The sequence below is a fragment of the Pagrus pagrus genome, assembly GCF_965226575.1.
Source record: "Pagrus pagrus genome assembly, chromosome: 9".
Lineage (NCBI taxonomy): Eukaryota > Metazoa > Chordata > Actinopteri > Spariformes > Sparidae > Pagrus > Pagrus pagrus.
In genome coordinates this window covers 6,567,070-6,585,373 of record NC_140193.1, presented here as the reverse complement: position 1 = coordinate 6,585,373, position 18,304 = coordinate 6,567,070, and the positions used below count along the sequence as shown (strand labels likewise).

The 18,304-nt window shown below is 40.9% G+C and overlaps 1 protein-coding gene across 1 annotated transcript in view; it reads left to right on the top strand.

The window, feature by feature from the left end:
• The window catches only part of tmeff2a (transmembrane protein with EGF-like and two follistatin-like domains 2a), a 120,056-nt gene that overhangs the window by 10,707 nt on the left and 91,045 nt on the right, over positions 1-18,304 (top strand). The window contains exon 2 of the mRNA XM_084361522.1: positions 3,466-3,575. Within this exon, the coding sequence (XP_084217648.1) occupies positions 3,466-3,575 (110 nt within the window). The remainder of the gene's footprint in view (positions 1-3,465; positions 3,576-18,304) is intronic.

Genomic DNA, 18,304 nt, shown 5'->3' with positions numbered 1-18,304 from the left:
CATTGAACTTCTGTTCCATGGGGTATTATCACCCGGTAGGTTGTTGCCAATGCCAAGGAGGGCTTTTTGAAGTGGGAAAAGGGCATGGGTTATTACTGTTACATTAGGAAAGGTGCTGAGTCTAAGTGCCCATTATAATAAGACATCTGTGAATAGAAAATAGCATTGTAAAATATCTGACTGGTGGTGAAGAGTTCAAGGCTGAGGGCACTGGCATAAAAGCTGCCTGTTAAAGTTTCTACCAGGTCAGAAGACAAGCTTTTCATGGGGTTTATTTTACATTTTATTGAACTTTTAACTTGAGTACAGCACTTGTGAGGTGTTTTATCAATAGCATCTGGAGCCCTCTGGAGATTAAACATATAGAGGTGGTTCAGAGAGCTCTTTGTCAATGAATTGGAGGTGACTATCACATTTCTTTTGGGGTGTTTTTGTGTTATTTTTCCTGCTTGGATGGTGGCTGTCATTTAAATGTCATTTAAACCTCAGCCGAGTATGACTGAAACACACATTTACAGCTACATGCTGTGATAGTAGGTAGAAAGAGTGTAGCATTGTGAGAAGACATGCTTCTGAAGTGTTGTTGAGTCTGACAGTGATTGCACGTTGTACCTGCTCCGGGAGAGCTGTTAGCAAGCTGAACTTGACATTTTGTGCTCCCTATAGAGGACGGCGTGCCATATGAGAATATCTGCGTGAGATCAGTTAAGCACTCAATTAAGAAATTGCTGTTCATACTGGGACTGCCTGGTTAAATAAGGTTAATTCAAATAACCTGAGATTTAATTCTGCTACTTTTAAGAGAATTATGAGGGTGTCTCACCATCTGGGAGAGCAGATGTATTTTTCTCCTGTGCTTAAATTAGCAGTATCTGTCACTAACATACGAGCGCAGATTAAACTATGTTCACAACATGCATATTCACGTGAACTGGCTCACATACTGGAGGTGAAATATCTCGCGTGCATAGCTGTCGAGTTAAACGATTTTCCAAAAGACCACAAAGCATGAACTGAGACAAATAAATGAACAAACCCCGCATAGTTCATGTCTGAACATCAAAGATAGGTATCTCTGACGTTCATCTTCAGCCACAAATTCCAATTTTACCATGCCGTCTGGACTCAGGCTCTTTTTGAGCAACAGTATTTGTCTTAGTTAATGCTTCATTAAACATTTTATAAATGTTTAAAACTATAAGCCCAGAAGCTGCTATGCAGCCACAATTGAAGTAAAACTGCATCTTAGGTTTCACTTAATTACATTAACCAGCTGGCACAATAACAACCGTTATATAAGGTGCCGCTTCTATATCCAGTCATCATATCAGTCTCTCATATCGGTTCTCTGTGTTCTCTTGATGAAATGGCCCCGTTGTGCCTTTTTGTATGCACGGTTGGAAGACAGCTTTGACAGTTCGTCAGAGAGGGATTCAAGGATATATTTGCTTATTTTCTGCTCAGATCAAGTAACTAGCAACGTCATGCTTTGGAAGAATGTGCAGCCATAGTGACAGTTCTCTAAGATAAATTGGGTTTTCAGACATGCCACAGGTAATCCTTCTATTTCTTTGCCCTCTTTACATGTGCACTTAGGCCAAAGGTGAGGACTAGCAGCCCAGTCGTCTGCAAACCACTGATAGGTTCACATATACATGTCATAGGCTATGTACCATATTGACATTTCCACAATATGTCCTGTTCACATTACATGTTTGTGACCTGACTTTCGTATCAGGAAGTGGAGGGGACTGTGAGAAGGCTACCGAGCCAATGACCACAGTTCGAGACTGCGTTCCAAGCACAGTGTTGTCACAACATAAAATTGAACCTTAAACCAAAAGAAACATGAAGTTGCAACATAAAGAAATGGTTTGCAGAAACGTACATTGCCAACATTTATTACGGTGATTGGGCTGGGACTAGAACTCGACTGGTGGAGCAGTAATATTCACATTTGAGTGTATGAGGTACATATCTTTCTTATTTTATTATCAAAGAGAATGATAAACTTTACTGGAAAAATAAAAACATTCAAAAACAATATGTTGAACTTGTATTAAGAAAAAGTAAAGATTAACTTTAAACAGCTGCAGCAACACAAAGCATCTTATCGTAAATAAATGCAGTTTCGCTCTGCATATCTGAAGATGTGTGCAGATACTGACATATCCGTGATAAGGTGTGATAATATAAGATTCGGTGTATCAGTCAGGCTCTAGTGTCTCTTAAAGCTGATGTAGCCGATGTTACAGATGGGTAATGATGGGTGATTTTTCACTCTAAGCTCTCCAAATACATCCAGCATAGACAAACTAAGACTCGGAAAAAATAGAGTCTTCTTCTGGGACTGCACGACATTCCAAAACAGAGTGTAATCAGATGATTTCATGTTATTCATCATCAAAATAACTACAGCGTATGTGTTTTTGTTTTATTAAATATCCCCTCTAACAACTTCAGTCACAAGGTCTGATTCTAAAATAGCCTCTACTACTGGAAATGTTTTGCTCATTAATTGGGATGACTGTGGCTTTTGCAAATATCTTCAGTATCTAACCATAATGAGTTCAAGTTTTTCACTAGTAATTTGAATTTATCTCTACAGCAAACTTGGAATAAAACATCAGTTGTGCTTCTTTTACCCTGAAATTAATAAGGTCATACTCGTGTTAACAGGTCCCACCAGTATAAATAATGATTTTTTTCCCTTTAACAGCAACATTTCCAGCTCTTGTCCTCTGGAATTGGGTTGAAATTCAGACCTATGTTTCTTTGAAATACAAAAGCCTATGTACATGAGGTTGCTTTTCGTAAGCAATCAGTTCAGGTAGACTAATAGCCCCAAGCTCTAGTCTACAGTCTCAGGCCCATGTGACTCTTTGATTTGATTCAGGATGCGTTGTTGGGAGTCATCTGAGATCCCTAACAGAGCCTGAATCGGATCATGTCCCAGGTTTGCCCGTCTACAGGACAACGCCCCGGGAGTCGGCCTCGTTGTACACAAACAAATATTACAGGAAAAACATAGAGACGGCGAGAAGCACGATGGATGCAGATGCTTTCATACAGGGTACAAAATGAGGTGAATCATATTGCCATGACCTCTACAGTCACCAGATATCACCTTCACTGAACACCTGTGGAGGTCTTTGCATCAAGCATCGCTCTCCAACACCATCATCAAAACACCACATGAAGAAAAACCTTGGTTCATCCCTCCAGAGACTCGTGTTTCATAAATGTATTTTATCATTTTGGCAGCTAAGGACAAGAATGTGAACAAGCATTGTCTTTTTAAAGAGCACAGTATGTGATCAAAGTGTGTATCGTGCCGTGGGAGCCATGACTAATGGTGGACGCTCATTATGAACGACCCTGAATGGGGCTCAGGTCAGAGATGCTTGAGGGCTGAATAGAGAAACACTTAGTCACTCATGTCTCTTGTTGGCTTTGGTCCTCCAGGTTTTGATGACCGGGACACAGACCTGTTCCTGTGCGACACCAACACATGCAAGTTCGATGGGGAGTGTCTAAGAATTGGGAACATGGTGACGTGCATTTGCGACTTCAAGGTAAGAGCAATGATAATGATTCTGTTTTACTGCTTTAGTGTACTGCTTTTCTTTTTCTTTTGAGGTTTGGTGTTAATTGACTGGTCGACAAATCCTTCTCTGAACAGTGATTGTCCATTCATAGCTTTGCAACTGTTGTGTTGCGTTGCGTAATTTGAAGTTAAGTTCTAGCAAGATTTTGATTTCTTTACATTTTAAAGCAGTGTGCATGCAGCTGTAGCAAGAACAAGAAACAGTTTGAAGAATGAAGGGTGATATCTTTTTAAAAGCCATTTTAAAATCAAGAATACGAGAGCTGAAGTGTAAGAAATGGATTAAGAAGACCAGGTTTTTATCTGCTCTAGCATAAGATGTTATCGTTAGCATTGCTAACTAGCTTAAGTGTGCTCAAGTGTTAATTGAAAAGCCTTTAATTAAGAATAAATTACTTTGTGGGGTAAAAGTCGATGCAAAAAAGCTCTGTTCATGACTTACACAAGTTGGCCAGCTTCACTGGATTTCAGGAAGTTTACGCCCTAGCAAACATTACCTGATATATTAAGATTTGTCAAATGCAGTGGTTTGTCCTCTAAAAATCACTTTCTCTGATGTTGAATGAACGTATGAACAACTGAGCAGAATACAGCATTTTCAACCAATCCATTAAGCTAAGCTTAGCTTCATTATGTACCTGGCTACAGGTGACAAAATGCAAAGCCTGCTTTTGTCCAACTCCGTTTAAAATGTTGAACTATTTTTTCATAAATGACTGAGTTGGAAAGGCAAATCTGCCACTATTATCACTGTAAACTAAATATTTGTGATAACAGAAAGCTTGACACCCGTAGCGACGGTAGGCTGAGTGTGGGTGGCACGGCTTGGCGAAAGCTCAGTCAAAGGAGAGCTTGCAAGTGTTGCGCGTTGCTAGAATTTCAGTGATCTGGTACGAAGGGCCACATGGTGTTATTCACAGAACAGAAAGTGCTATTGAAGCAAAAAAACATCCTAAAAATATTATATACTTCAGAAAGCACAGCATATGTTAATAAAAGAGCGTGTGTTACTGGAAACACATGTTGAGTTGAAAGGTAATATATTTTAAGAGTGAAATAATATTTTAAAGAGTTATAATCATCTAGATCGAAGTCCATTGTCTTGATTGGACAATATTAATCCCAAAAGGGGTCGGCTGCAAAGTCTGAGTCCAGTTTATGGCTCCCTGTGGAAACCCCCACGTCGCTATCCTGGACCGTTGTACGCTGTCCGCATTCATAAACAAGATTGCCACTGATGAGCCCAAAGACTGAAAGGCCCTCGTTAATGGCATAAATCTTGGGAAATATGCCGTTCTCGATAATGACTCATACTTAACTTTACGACCAGACCTGTAATAAAAAAGGAGCAAACCAGCCAGCTGAGTATTGATTTCGGTGTAACGTTTGCAAGCTTTGCAGACTAATATGCTATGCAGAGACCTAGATAAATGAAGCCACTGAGATCTGAAGATGTAGCATGTGTTCTCATCTGTCGCTTTTATCAGCACGTCATCAGCACCCAGGCACTAGGCATGCTGACACTCGATTGGTCACCAGTTTTTATCTCAATTTCGTACTTCCCTTGGAGGAAACGTTAACAGAGGCCTGCAGATAAATGACATTACAGCTCCATTCCTCTTCAGGAGATCTCACACTGATACTGCTGTCGCTGTGCATTGAGGCGCTCTCTGTGCTCTCAGAAAAGAGCAGGTCATACCATGATTTCTAGCTTGATACCTCTGGTCTGAGGTCAGCTCTGCTATGCATCTTCTGTTTGTTTGTGTGCGGGGGCGTCCCGATTGTCAGGGTCATTATATCATCAGTCAACGTAAACATGACCTTCCTGGCCCCTGCGATCGTTGCCGTGCCATGATATAATCAGTCACTCCCAATCAGCGTCAAATAAATAGATCCAAGATTTTTCTCCTGTCGGCAGTTCATTCAGGACTGTCAGAGCCGGCGTGAAAGTTGTATAAATTCTCATCCTGGATGGATTTTCTTTGTTCTAAGAGAATCTACGGCTGGGTGCGCACACGCTCTCACACAGAAAAAAAACCCAAGAAAGAGACATGCAAGGGGCTCTGCGAAGAGGAAGTGAGTTTGCTGTGGTGGAATCAATGGACACTATTCATTGCCAAGATGCATTAGATTCGCCTCACACTGACTCTTGAAAGAGCCGAGACTTTGACTCACTAGCCGGAGTCAAACTGCTACAAAGCAACACGCTCTCTGCTACCTGAAAATTTGTTGGGTTTTTTTGTCAGCTCACACACTACACCCTGACTAATCACTTCACATTTCTTTGTAATTCATCTCACAATTGCTGCTGGGAAAAGCCATTGCTGCCAGTTTGGTTTTGTTAATGTCAGGTCACAGTGCTGATTCCCAAAACGGTCGTCCATTCTAAAAATACGTGCGCTCGTGGCGCTGTGAAACACTTCAACTAAAACTGTCCACCAAAGGGTAAATTGCACATTTCATTGCTTTCCCTAATGGTGCTTTGTAATAAAGCCACTCTCTGAGTAAATACTACTCTCTGTGCTGTACATGCAGCTCTGATTGTCTTCTGTCTTCTGTATAGTTTTTGGAAAGGAGTCTTGTGAATGCAGTTCAAATACAGGAATCAGAGGAAAGTATTAAATTGCCAACAGATAGTTTGCTGTTATTGACTTTTTCCTCTGAAACGAATTTCATGAAATTGGATTTTTAAAGTCATAGCTCTGACAACCAAGAACACACTTGCCAAGTTCATTAACAAACATCTAACCCACTAATTGCCAAGATCAAAGTATCCAATAATAACATTTTTACAAGCACTTCTTAAAAATCGTGTTGATTTGAAGTCATTTTAGTGAGTTAGGAATGAACACAGTAATATTTCCTTACCAATCATCTTGTGAAAAATGTAGATGGTACCATTTTACTCTTCGAGAGCATAAACAGGAACATAATCCACAGATGAATGCAGGTCTGGCCGATATTGGCCTATCACAGATATAAGATATAAGATAAGATGTAACTTTATTAGAAATTCAATTTGATAACCACATTTAAGGGATCACTGCAAAAAGTGTGAGCATATCAGCCGATATATCGATACGACCAGGGTTAACCTAGGATTTATTTGAATTTTGAACTTTTAAATCAAAATGTTAAATGGCAAAAATCATTTCAAATCATCTGTGACACCAGTTGCCTCTGGCGTTATTCATTAGTTTTTATTAAAACAATATATATAAACCTTTTGTTTATGCATGTGTACAAGTGAATTAACTTGATAATATCCCAACATTAAGCTAAAAACAGTAGAAAAATCTAATTAATTGCATGAATTTGGAAGGCAAACACGCAAACAAAGCATCTAATAAACTGTGTCTGAGCACATCTTTTGCGAGCAGGGAGTTAGACAGCTCTGCGTGTAGTTTTATGAAGATGCAGGAGGTTTGTTTACAAGTTAGATATTAGATTGCTGCAGATTGTGAGTGGAATATCTGTAAAACCTTCCAAGGTTTATGGAGACTCCTGTGGAAGATTTTGCAGATGAATGGGAGACAGGTGTTAACGCAGCAGATGTGAGTGATGCGATGGGTCATTTGTGTCAGCATTACTTACAGCCTCGATGATGCTGACCACAGGCCGGGGTCAAAAAGTAATTCCAGTCCTCCAGATGGGGTGGATTTAGTACACGTGTCCATAAACTAATTACAAGAAAGTTCAGCCAGAAACTGCAAATTCTTTTTTTTCAGGGGTTGGCACCGTTCACCACACAGCCTGTAGTAGGACATCTTTCGGTTTAACTCTAGAGTGGTGCTGTCTTGTTTGAAATTATGCGCAGATAAACAAGACGAATACACCCAATTATATGTAGAGATTATGTTTCTGCCATGTTCAGGCTCTTGATTGCTCATGGTGATGTTGCTTGATTATCCAGCCCTGTTTCTGGCTACAGGCCTGTAGGGAGGATGCTTACAGTGGAGTGGTAGAGGACATCCAGCTTGTTAAGGGTTTCCTGAGGACAGTTTCCTTAGGACTGTGATGATTCTTCAGGTTGGCTTCATCAGAAAAACAAACCACAAAGTTGACTGTGAAAGCAGCTTTTCACTACCCATATTTACATTTCTTGTTAAGTGGTGACCTCTAGTGGCCGTAGTAATTATTACAGTAGCAAAGAAGGAAGTGAGGCGAAGTAGCATAAAGAGCGTATATGTAGGGGCGAAAGTCAATAGTGAGTTATTTTGACTTACTAACATAGTTATGTCATGTACATCACGTATGTGAAGTTAATACATAATGGAGGTACATTGACTAGAGTTATATAACTGAGTTATTGTAAGCCAAACCACAATGTTTTCCTAAACCTAACCAGGTAGTTTTGCCTAAATCTAACCAACTAGTTTTCTTGCTTAAAGCCAACCAAGTAGCTTGAGTGTCTAAACCTAACCAAAAAACAAGTGTACGCACTTAACTTGAGCGTGAGCATTTGATGAAAGTCAGGCATACCTGTCACTGGTCTGCTGCAAGGTTCTTGTTGTTATGGGAATGGTGATCCCTTTAGGATTCACAGGCAGTCAACCTATGCAGTCATATAGGTGTGAGGACGTGTTGTGATTGACACAATTAGAAGACACAGAAGACAGTTGTTTTTGTGGTCGTGTTGCTGCACGCAGTCAGGCACATTAACTGAAGTGTGCATGAATGATTCGCTCATGTTTGAGCAGAAAAATCAGGAAACCAGAGTCACTGAATGTGTGCAGCGCCATTATTTTGTGTGAATGCCTATTACAAAAAAACGCACAATAGCTCAGGTCCAGTCCATCACTCCACTAATAAAAATGCAATGTCATGAAGAAAAAGCAATAATTGTTCTGACTGCAGGCTTCAGGAATGAGGTTTCACCCACATTCAAAATGCATTACAGAAAATATCTACCACAATGTGAGAGTGCAGGGACGTGTTTAAACGGTAGTTAAATTTAAATGAAAAGGCAATAAAGTCAACATAACTCAGAGAATTTTATGTCTCTTCCTTCTGGCTGTTTTTTAAAACACAAATGCTCCGAAGATTTCACTTGATACTGCTGCAAATAGTGTGTTAAAACATCACTGTGTTGCCTCCCTGAGCGTGTGTAAATAAATGGAGATTGCAGTCATCGCAGTAATCATAAGTTTAACTCTCCAATAATGCATAGATCCAACACAGATGGAACAGTGGCAGTCTAAAATGCATATTAAACAGATATGCTAAATGAAAACATCCTTCAGTTGGGCCCGAATCTAGGCCATCCGCACTATTACCTTTGAGACTGTCCTCGCCAGAAAAACAACAGCACTGGTTGTTCACCCAAATACTCAAAACAACCTGCGTATTTTTTTTTTTTGACAAGTGACCTTGTCGGTATGCAAATAATGTATGCTGCCTTTTAACAGCAAATACAGAAGTAACATAAGACTTGTTCTGCTGCAGGAGGTTTTATGCGGGTGGGCTCCTATCAACTGTCCATGCTGGTTTCTTACGACCATTACCGTGATCTTTTCCTGACTTTAACCAGTTTGTGTCCTAGACCTAGCTCAACTACAACCATAGGGATGGCAGATCAGAAAAGAGTCCTATGTTGTCATTTAGTTTGTAGATTCAAAACAAAGCCTGGCTCTGAGATGTCAGTACCCGGATACAACTAATCTCATTGGATTAAACAGCTAAATCTGCCGTTCAATTTCTATTATTTAATTTTCTGCCCACCCAAAATGCCTTTGGTTACACAGTCTAATCCAAAATGAAACAGATTGTTTAGGATGTTAACCACAATGTACATGTATGTAAGTACCGAATGATGAATCACTGATTAATTGTGCCCACGGACGCAGACAGCCGGCTGGACAACAGACGCTGTTCTTGTATCAGAGGGAGGGCTCTGCATTAGAGGTAGACTAATATATCAACCGATAATAGCTTATTGCAGATGCATTGGTACAATGTATGTGTCAGCTGACAATAAAGTGCAGTACAGAAATGCCCGACGAGGTTTTAGAAATAGAAACAGTCTCACTATTATGTAGTTTGTCAACCAGCGTCAGTATCATGGTCAAAATGAGAGATCCCTGTTAAAATTGTTTCTTTATGTTATGTGTTTATGTTGATTAAAATAAAAAATAAAAATGTAACTCCCAAATATGAATTATAGTATGAGCCTTAAAAATCCATTATTAATCAGGTTGTAGTGTGTATACACTGATGTGTTGACACATTCAGTTGTAAAGCGCCCCTCCAGGCAAGTTTCAAACTATTTTGGTCGACATATTTTTAAGGACAATTAGGGAGATTTACAGCTGTTCATGCGGCGTCAAAACCAGATGTTATTTTAAGGAGACATCTCCAGTCTTTTTTGTAGCAAACAAAACTGTCAAAGTCAGACCATCTCCATCTGTGATCGTGGTGACCAAAACAGGTATTTTAAGCCAAATCATGATTTTTTCCTAACCCTAACCAAGTGATTGCTTTGCACAAGCCTTACCAGAGCATAAGCACAGCACTGTTACAAGAGAGAAATAAAAAATTCTGTCTAAACAAATGTAAAGTTGCAAATGTTCAATTTGAACTTATCTGTGGTTTTACAGAAACTTACTTAGCCAGCATTTATTCTGGCGATTGAACCACAATGTTTTCCTGAGGTATGACGACGTGTCACAATTGTAGTTAGCACGATAGGATATTTTATTTGTTAATGTTTTTGTTCGCTTGGTAGCTTGCAACCTGCAGTGGCTGACACAGCATTAGTGGTTGTGAAACATACAATATTGTCTGCAGTGTGTTCACATCTTGATTGCCGACCAAGTTTGCCTGAGAACTGGCTCATTGGCAGCAAGAGTGTTTGCAAATCAGAATTGTTTTTCGAATTTGTGACATGCCAAATCTGGCTCGCCTGTTGTACATTTGAATCTCAGATTTCAGGTATGTGCACAGACATCTCTTGCTCTCTTGCGTTGCTGACTCTCACAGAGATACAAGGTCAAACATTTTAGGGGAAGTAAACAACGGAGAAACACATTTTACAATGGAGTGGATCTTTAAATTTTGGGCTGCGCACCAGCATCCAAACTGGAACCTCATAAACGTGGGCAGATGAGTGAATTTCCTTCACACGGACCCTCACGGCTACGCAGACTGGGAAAGCATAATTTCAGCTTATGTAACACCAGTGTTCATGTTAGTGGCTTATAGTCACTCCTCTACACGCAGACAGTATCCTCTGACATCCTAATACACACTCACCATCATGATGTACACTCAGTCAGCGTAGCATATTTATTGACTTTATATAAAAGAACTCAGGATAATGTCTGCAGCACATTTGGTCTTCAATATGCTCCCCGCTGGTTGTTTGATGTGGCTACTATTTGTCGTAATGCCTGACCTCAAATTGCTCTCTCGCTTTTCACTGCCGGAAGCCGTCTAATGTTTGGGTTGTGATGGCCGGACTGCTGAAGCTCGCAGCACTTCAAAAAGGGGTTGAGAGCTAATGTGGGTTCGTATGATGATGATGGGAGGGTGTGGAAGGGCAGCGCGTCCTTGATATTGCACTAAACAACAACCTGTGAAAATCCTTTGGTGCACACCTCTGAAAAAAAAATACAGAGGCCACAAATGTGCCTCATGCTGCTGGATCAGGACCAAACCAGCCCTCTCCACACTCCCTCCACCCGCCTCTCTCTAACTCCTTCTTTCACAGCACACAAATATCTTCACATCCACACTAAATAGGCTTAGACGATAGAATGTAAAATAATGAAATACCTACGATTACACAGATACACACAAATTCACACAGGCCCAGGTGGTACTGACACCAGCTTCTGAAGCAGACCCCATTCCATATATTTGCATTCATTTATCATCCTTTTATCCAGGGCCATGCGAAGGGACTGGGACTGAGATTTTGAATAACGGTGAATTTATTTCCTGGTGCGGGGAAGCAGGAACAGCAGGGACCCCGACAAACATGATGATGAGCTTTCATCCGTGACTAAAGTGACGGAACGTAAAACGCCAACCTGATCTCAGGGTTACTCATGAGACTTTTTATGAAACTCAATGCACCTTGGATTTTTCACGCTGTACATAATCAGTTAGAGCATCTGATGGTGTGTGATAATGACTTTATAGAGGACCCTTCAGTTTATTCTGAAGACACAGCGAAAGATTAAAGGTGATTGGATACGTCCTAGCCTTTGAAAATAAGTCATTTTTACCCAACACATCCTCATACCTAAATGACTTAATAGCTCGATAGTAACTCCCAAAACGACATATATCACCGTTCCCTGACCAACATGACCATTGAGTTCTAGTGACGGGCGTACCCGACCTTTGTCATACACTTGTATTTTGGTTAGGTTTAGGAAAACATTGTGGTTTGGGTTAAAATACAATTCTGAAGGTACCTACATAACATACGTAACTTAAGTTCTGTATGTATGCCATGAAACTTAAAGCTTGTGTTGGTGAGAGAGTTGATTTTTGAGTCTCATTCCCAACCTGTGTTCCCAAAGCTACTAGCTTATCAACAGGAGCCTTAACAATCTCAGTGTACAGTAAATAAAAATAACTCACAATAGACTTTTGGTTTCAACCTAGACACAGAGTTGTCCTTGATAAGATCTCCAGAAAAGATCTTGATTTGTGTTCAAATAAGTCATCAGACTTTACTTCGCCTGACTTCCTCCTTTGCTGCTGTAATAATTACTACCTCCATTAGAGGTTGCCACCTGACAAAAAAATTGGAATAAGCTGCTTTCACAGACAACCTATATTGTTGTTTTACTGATGAGTACATGCTCTCAAACTTTTACAGTTTGATTTGTTCATGGTCACAAGGTAGTTTGATTCAAAAGCTAATGTCATTACCCAACAAGCAGGGGTGAAATCTAGACTTCAATCTAGATAATCAAAACTGCAGGATTGGTGATTGTGCATGTCTGAATAACAAAACAAAAAAAATCACTTCAAAAATGACACAGCTAGCTTACCGTTAGCCTGCAGCCGCATTTCAGACACTTATCCTGTGGAGATCTCCTGTTGGAGATCCTGGGTTTATTTTATTTTTCAGAGATCCATTATTGATTTGTTTGGGAAGAGGGCTTACTCAGGACAGATTAGGAAACTGAACTAAAAACAAACTATTTCTTTCTTTTGTTGTTCATTGTTGGAATTTGAACAGTGGTAGTTTTTTGTTGAGCTCTGTAATCTTTGTTATATATGAGTATTAGTATTTGAACTTGACTTACCCTAACCTGCAAAAAGCAGTCTCCATACATCCAGTTTAAAACTCTTGATGCATGTCATCCCTCCTTACCTCATCGTGCCACAAGTTTTTCTGTTGAATTGGTGATGGTGTTTGCTGGCGAGTAAAGTCAATTCAATCCTCTGTTGTTGCAGCTAAGCAAATTAAAGCATTCCCCTTTTACAATAAGATAAGCACTGGATTGTTTCATCAGTTTTGCATAGCCTAATCTTCTTTACTCCAGTTCTTTCAACCCTGCGTCTCCTACTGTCTCCACACTGCCTGCCGTCTCTTTCATCCTCTCCTCTGTCTTTTTCTAATCACATCTCTCATGTATGTGGTCCTCTTGCTCATTTGTCTGCGCTTGTGGGAGAGCCGTGAGCCCTTAAAGTGTTAAAGGTTCAGTTCATCTGAATTACAAAGATACATATTTTATCATTTACCCCAGTGGCTTTTATTCATGCGGATAGATTTGGTTCTATCTGCTGAGGTTTTGAGTTATCCCTGTGAGATTTTTGCTGCAACTGCAAGCTAATGTGTGTGAATGGGATTTTGTAGTTCTAAGCATTTTGTTGTGAAACTACTTTATACGGGAAAAAAAATGTAGTCTGTGAGGATCTCTGGTTTTAAAAGTGTAATTCTGAGGAAAGGTTAAATTCCATTCTCTTCCATTGTATAACAGTGAGAGCACAAGTATGAGAGCTGGATATCTCAACACCTCATAGTAAGCCACAATGATCTGACCAAACAACAACCGTGAGAAAGCATGAATGCTTTTCCGGTAATTTTGGACAATCAGTCGTTTGGGGTCTTGCTTTTCTCTCGTCTCGGTGGCGGTTTGGGGTCTCTGTGGCGGGGCGCAGCCACCTCGCGTCTCTGCATGATGAATACACCAATTAGAATCAGCGAGACGAGCTCGCACAGTTTCTGAGTCACATGTTTGTGGTCTGAAAATGCGAGAGCATGCAGCTAAAACAAAGCAAGTGATGATGAAGGAACGGAGTGTTTGACACATGCTGGTCTGTTTCATGGAGAGAGCTGATGATATAATTATGGTTGTGTGATGTGCGCTATTATGTACTATTTACTATACAGTTAATTTTCTTTCTCACAGGGTGACATTCATTTTTTTTCTAAAGAAGCTTTAAACAGCATGAGAGCTGCGTGTTTACTCAGCTTTTGTACGGTGACCCTGAGGTGAAGAATATTGAACTCAACTGTAAGCAAGCATCTTTTTGCTAAGTGATCTGGTGCTGGGCAGATGTTTCTGTATGCTGTTGACAGCACCAGTTTGGATACCACCCCCAATAGTGCACATACATCCAACAGACGTCGGGGCGAGTTACGTTGGAAGGCCGTCAGATTTGCACTTGCTGATTGGAAAAACAACGTCTTCCCATTTTCCCATACTACATCTTTCCATTCATCAGGCCGACATCTGCAAGACATATGTCTGCTATCTGAGAGGTGGCTGTGGCCAGTGGTCCAGTAATCAGAAGGTCGCCGGCTCCCCCGGCTGCATGTTGAAGTATCCTCGGTCAAGATACTGAATCCCGGAGCGCTCCTGATGAGCAGGTCGGCACCAATCATGGCAGCCTCTGCCATCAATGAGGAATGTGTGTGTGGATGGGTGAATGTGACAAGTGTTGTAAAGCGCCTTGAGTTGTCAGTAGACTGGATAAGTGTTATAGAAATGCAAGTCCATTTACCATTTTATTGTAACAATTTTTTTTTTGTCTATTTATCTTCAGATTAAGTGATTGATGTTTTGCATATATAGAAAAAGTTACAAGAATCTCAGAGTCCAAGGTGACGTCCTCATATGTCTTTTTCTACCAAGAATCCAGAACCAAATATTCAACTTACTGAGCGACTCCATTAATTTTCTGTCATTCAACAAACTGAATAATCTTTTCAACTCACTCGATGATGTATGTAGCAGCATTGTCCTTGTAGCCCTGTCTGCTTTGCACTACAGAAATAAAATATTGCATATTGCCATCAGAGTGAAGAAAGTCGAGAGCAACCCTAATGATCTCATTAATCATCATTAATGGCGTTTCCAGATAGTTAAATAGCTTTGTTTTCCAGTTTTTGTTGCCCGTTGTGTTTTCTTTGATGCTGCTGTGTGTGTGTTTTTTCGGGATGTGGTTGCGTTTTGGGAATTGCATCATTTTCTGTGATTGGTTGATTTGTTCTGAGAAATGCAGCTGGGATTTGTTAATGCGTTTTATCATCTCACGGCTTCCGTATTAGAGCACTATACATTATCACATTAGGTTGTGATTAGCTGATCCTAATCACAACCTGATCTTTTCCTAATTAGAATCGGATTAAAACACCGAGATATGGTTTTAATGTGCCCAAGGAAAGCTGGTACCTTACACCTCAAGATATACTTTACATGATATACATTTATTAATGACAAAAAAAATTACATAACAACAGTCATTGTTAAATGTGATCCCACCAGCTCCTTCAGTTTGATAAATGTGTGTGATTGGGGTGTGTGCGAGCGTTTCCTGAGCTGCTATGCGGCACCTTCTTCTCGACTGCAGCAGGGAGAACAGGCCGTTATCCGGGTGGTTGGGATCCCTAATGATTCTCCGGGCCTCGCGAAGGCGGAGAAGGGAGACACAGGACTTCGGGAGGAATTGTGTCGGACGTCTCTCCTGAAAAACGGAGCATCTGTGTCAGCTCCTCTGTGGCTCTGGCTGGCCTGTCAGACACTATTACAGAGGAGCCTGTCTCCTGTGACTCGGCTGGGGAGACTCCGCGGGGACTGGCGGGCTAGGCCCTAATCAAGAGAAGACTGCCAAGCGGTTAAAGAGCAGAAGCACAAGCCAGCCACCTCCCAGTCTCCCTCTATCTCTCTCCATCTTCCCGTTGTCACAGTAACTCCCGTCTCCCCCATTACTCTCTGTCTGTCTCTTTCTCTCCCTCGCTTGTCCAAATAGCTCACCCCCTCCCTTGTTTCCATCCTCTGCTACTCTCTCTTTGTCTTCCCTTCCATTGTAAGGACTTGACCAAGTGTTTGCAAACAGGGCGAGGCATCATGGGACAAGAGTTTGTCACTTACCCAGTCGATGCTTGACACAGCTCTGTCCAGGAGGTCTGTGGAATACAACAGTGTCAGGCACAGAACAGATTTGTCAGTCTGACGGCGCTCCGCAGGGATCTATTGTCGGTTTGGTGAGGTTTTTTTCCCATTCACCTTCTCTGACACCGACCGCTTCGCAGTGTCTGGGGCACGGTGTCAAGGATTTACTAAAGTTTTCTAAAGCAAAATAAAACTTTGCTGGGCCTGAGGAACACAACAGTTGTCTGCAGCTCCCTTTTTAATGTTAGTAATAACTCAAACAAGGGCCGGTCTCACAGTTTGATATAACTGATTATTGAACCAGCTCTGTCGGTGACCATTACCTCAGACATACCAACCACACGACTACTTTTTTTTTACCCTTAATGAGCCATCATTAAGGTTTTGGTTGTCTCTGCGCCTCACATTAAAGGTCTGTCCCCCAGCTGGAGGTTAATGATCTGATAAATACCTTTTTCAGACCAACACAGAACAAACCTGTTTGATCTAAACGGTCCAAAAAACACTTTATCCAATTCTGGCTTTGAGACCCTTCAACACAGGTCTCAGATTCTGATGTGAAGCGATGATTGTTTATATGAGAGAGGATAATTTAGTTTTGTCAAACATTTTGACTACATTGCATCTCGTCTTAAAAGAGCTGTGATGAAAGATCGACAAGACGCTTCCTGAATCAAGTAAAATTGCGCAGGGGACAGGTAAAATTATCAACAAGAGCATTTCTTGAAGGCTGAGTGGGATTAAATGGGTTCGGGAAGCAGATTGTAAGCAATTTACTTGATCAATCTGCAGCCGTAATGGAATAATCATTAAAGCTTATAAAACACAAAATGAATTCAGTATTTTTGTTCCTTGATAAACACTTTATTTAAGCAACGGACACACTGTGGGTTGTTTATGCAACACAACAAATTAATTGAACATTTTTAAATAATCCTTTTTCATCAACACAGGTACATTATCTGAATCATAAATTAACTGCCACTCAAAGATGCTCCATATTCATATTCATTAGTCGACAAATGGCCAAACAAATGTACAAAAAACAGCAAACATAATAATTATGCGCAGCTTGAAAGCTTTAAGATGCAATTTAGACTCGACTAAGTATTCAGGGCACAAATTCAAATGCAATCTGGTGTCAAGAAAGCTTCTTGGAGAGCCTCTGAAGTTATGATTGGTGGTTCAGTCTCTCCTCTTAGTTTTAAAGGATCAATTGGTAATTTGTTTAGGCTGAATTTCTCTCTTGTCACAATGCTGTACTTATGCTTTGGTTAGCTTTACGCACAAAAACCACTTGGTTCAGGTTAGGAAAAGTCATTGTTTTGCCTAAAATACCTGTTTTGTTTGGCATAATCACAGATGAGAGATGGGCCGACCTCTCATGAAATAGCAGGTTTTGATGCCACAAAAATGGCTGGAAATGTCTCCAGGTTTCCTTTAAAATATCCAGTTGTGTGACTTGAATTGCGGTCTGCCGTTTGGCAGCCTTGTTGTCTGTAGTAACGCCACCACCATATCCTCCACCTCCTGATTTCAAAGTCTGCTAATAAGCATGTAATGTGAACGTGATATACCACGTTTGTGACACATGTCAACCTTGGATGTCTTTGGTTTGCAGAAATGTTGGCTTTTTCTTCACGCTCCCAACTCAAGAAAAAGTGGATGGAAACATGCATTAATGATTATTTTTGTCTTTGCCAATTATCTGTAAATTCTGTTAAAATACATTATGTGCACTCATGTACATTGGATGAAACCCACGCTAAACCCATGCCAAAGTAAGCAACACCAGTGACAGTAGCCTCGTATAAATGTCTCAAACAGAATGCACTGCACTTGGTGCATTTGTAAGCATCCAAAACAATGTTCTCGTGTTAAAACTCCCTTTCCGAGGTCCCTCACCACCCCACCCCGGCACCAGGCCATGTCACAAACGCTGCGCCAGACATCAATCACATGACGACAGGGCCAGCTGATGGAAAGAAAGAGGGCGCATCAGAGGCGCAGAGGAATCTTGGACGAGAGCGTCTGTCTCTTGTCATGAGCCACAGGTGCTCGCTGCCACCACCGTAAACACTGAGGGGTCTCTGTCAGAGCTGATAAAACTGCAGCTTTGATAAGCGCGAGAAGGCATAAGTAAAGATTGTGCCTGGGGGTCTCTGCAACCGACGACAAGTCTTGTGGAAAGCAAATGCGGTGCTGAGCAGACAGAGGGTTTCATCAGAAGTAGAACGTGCTGGGCGGTGCCGTCTCCATCCTCTGAGGCTAGCCCTAGTTTCGTGGAGATGTTTATTATTGATAGAGGTGGATGATAGCCTTGGGATGAATTGCATAA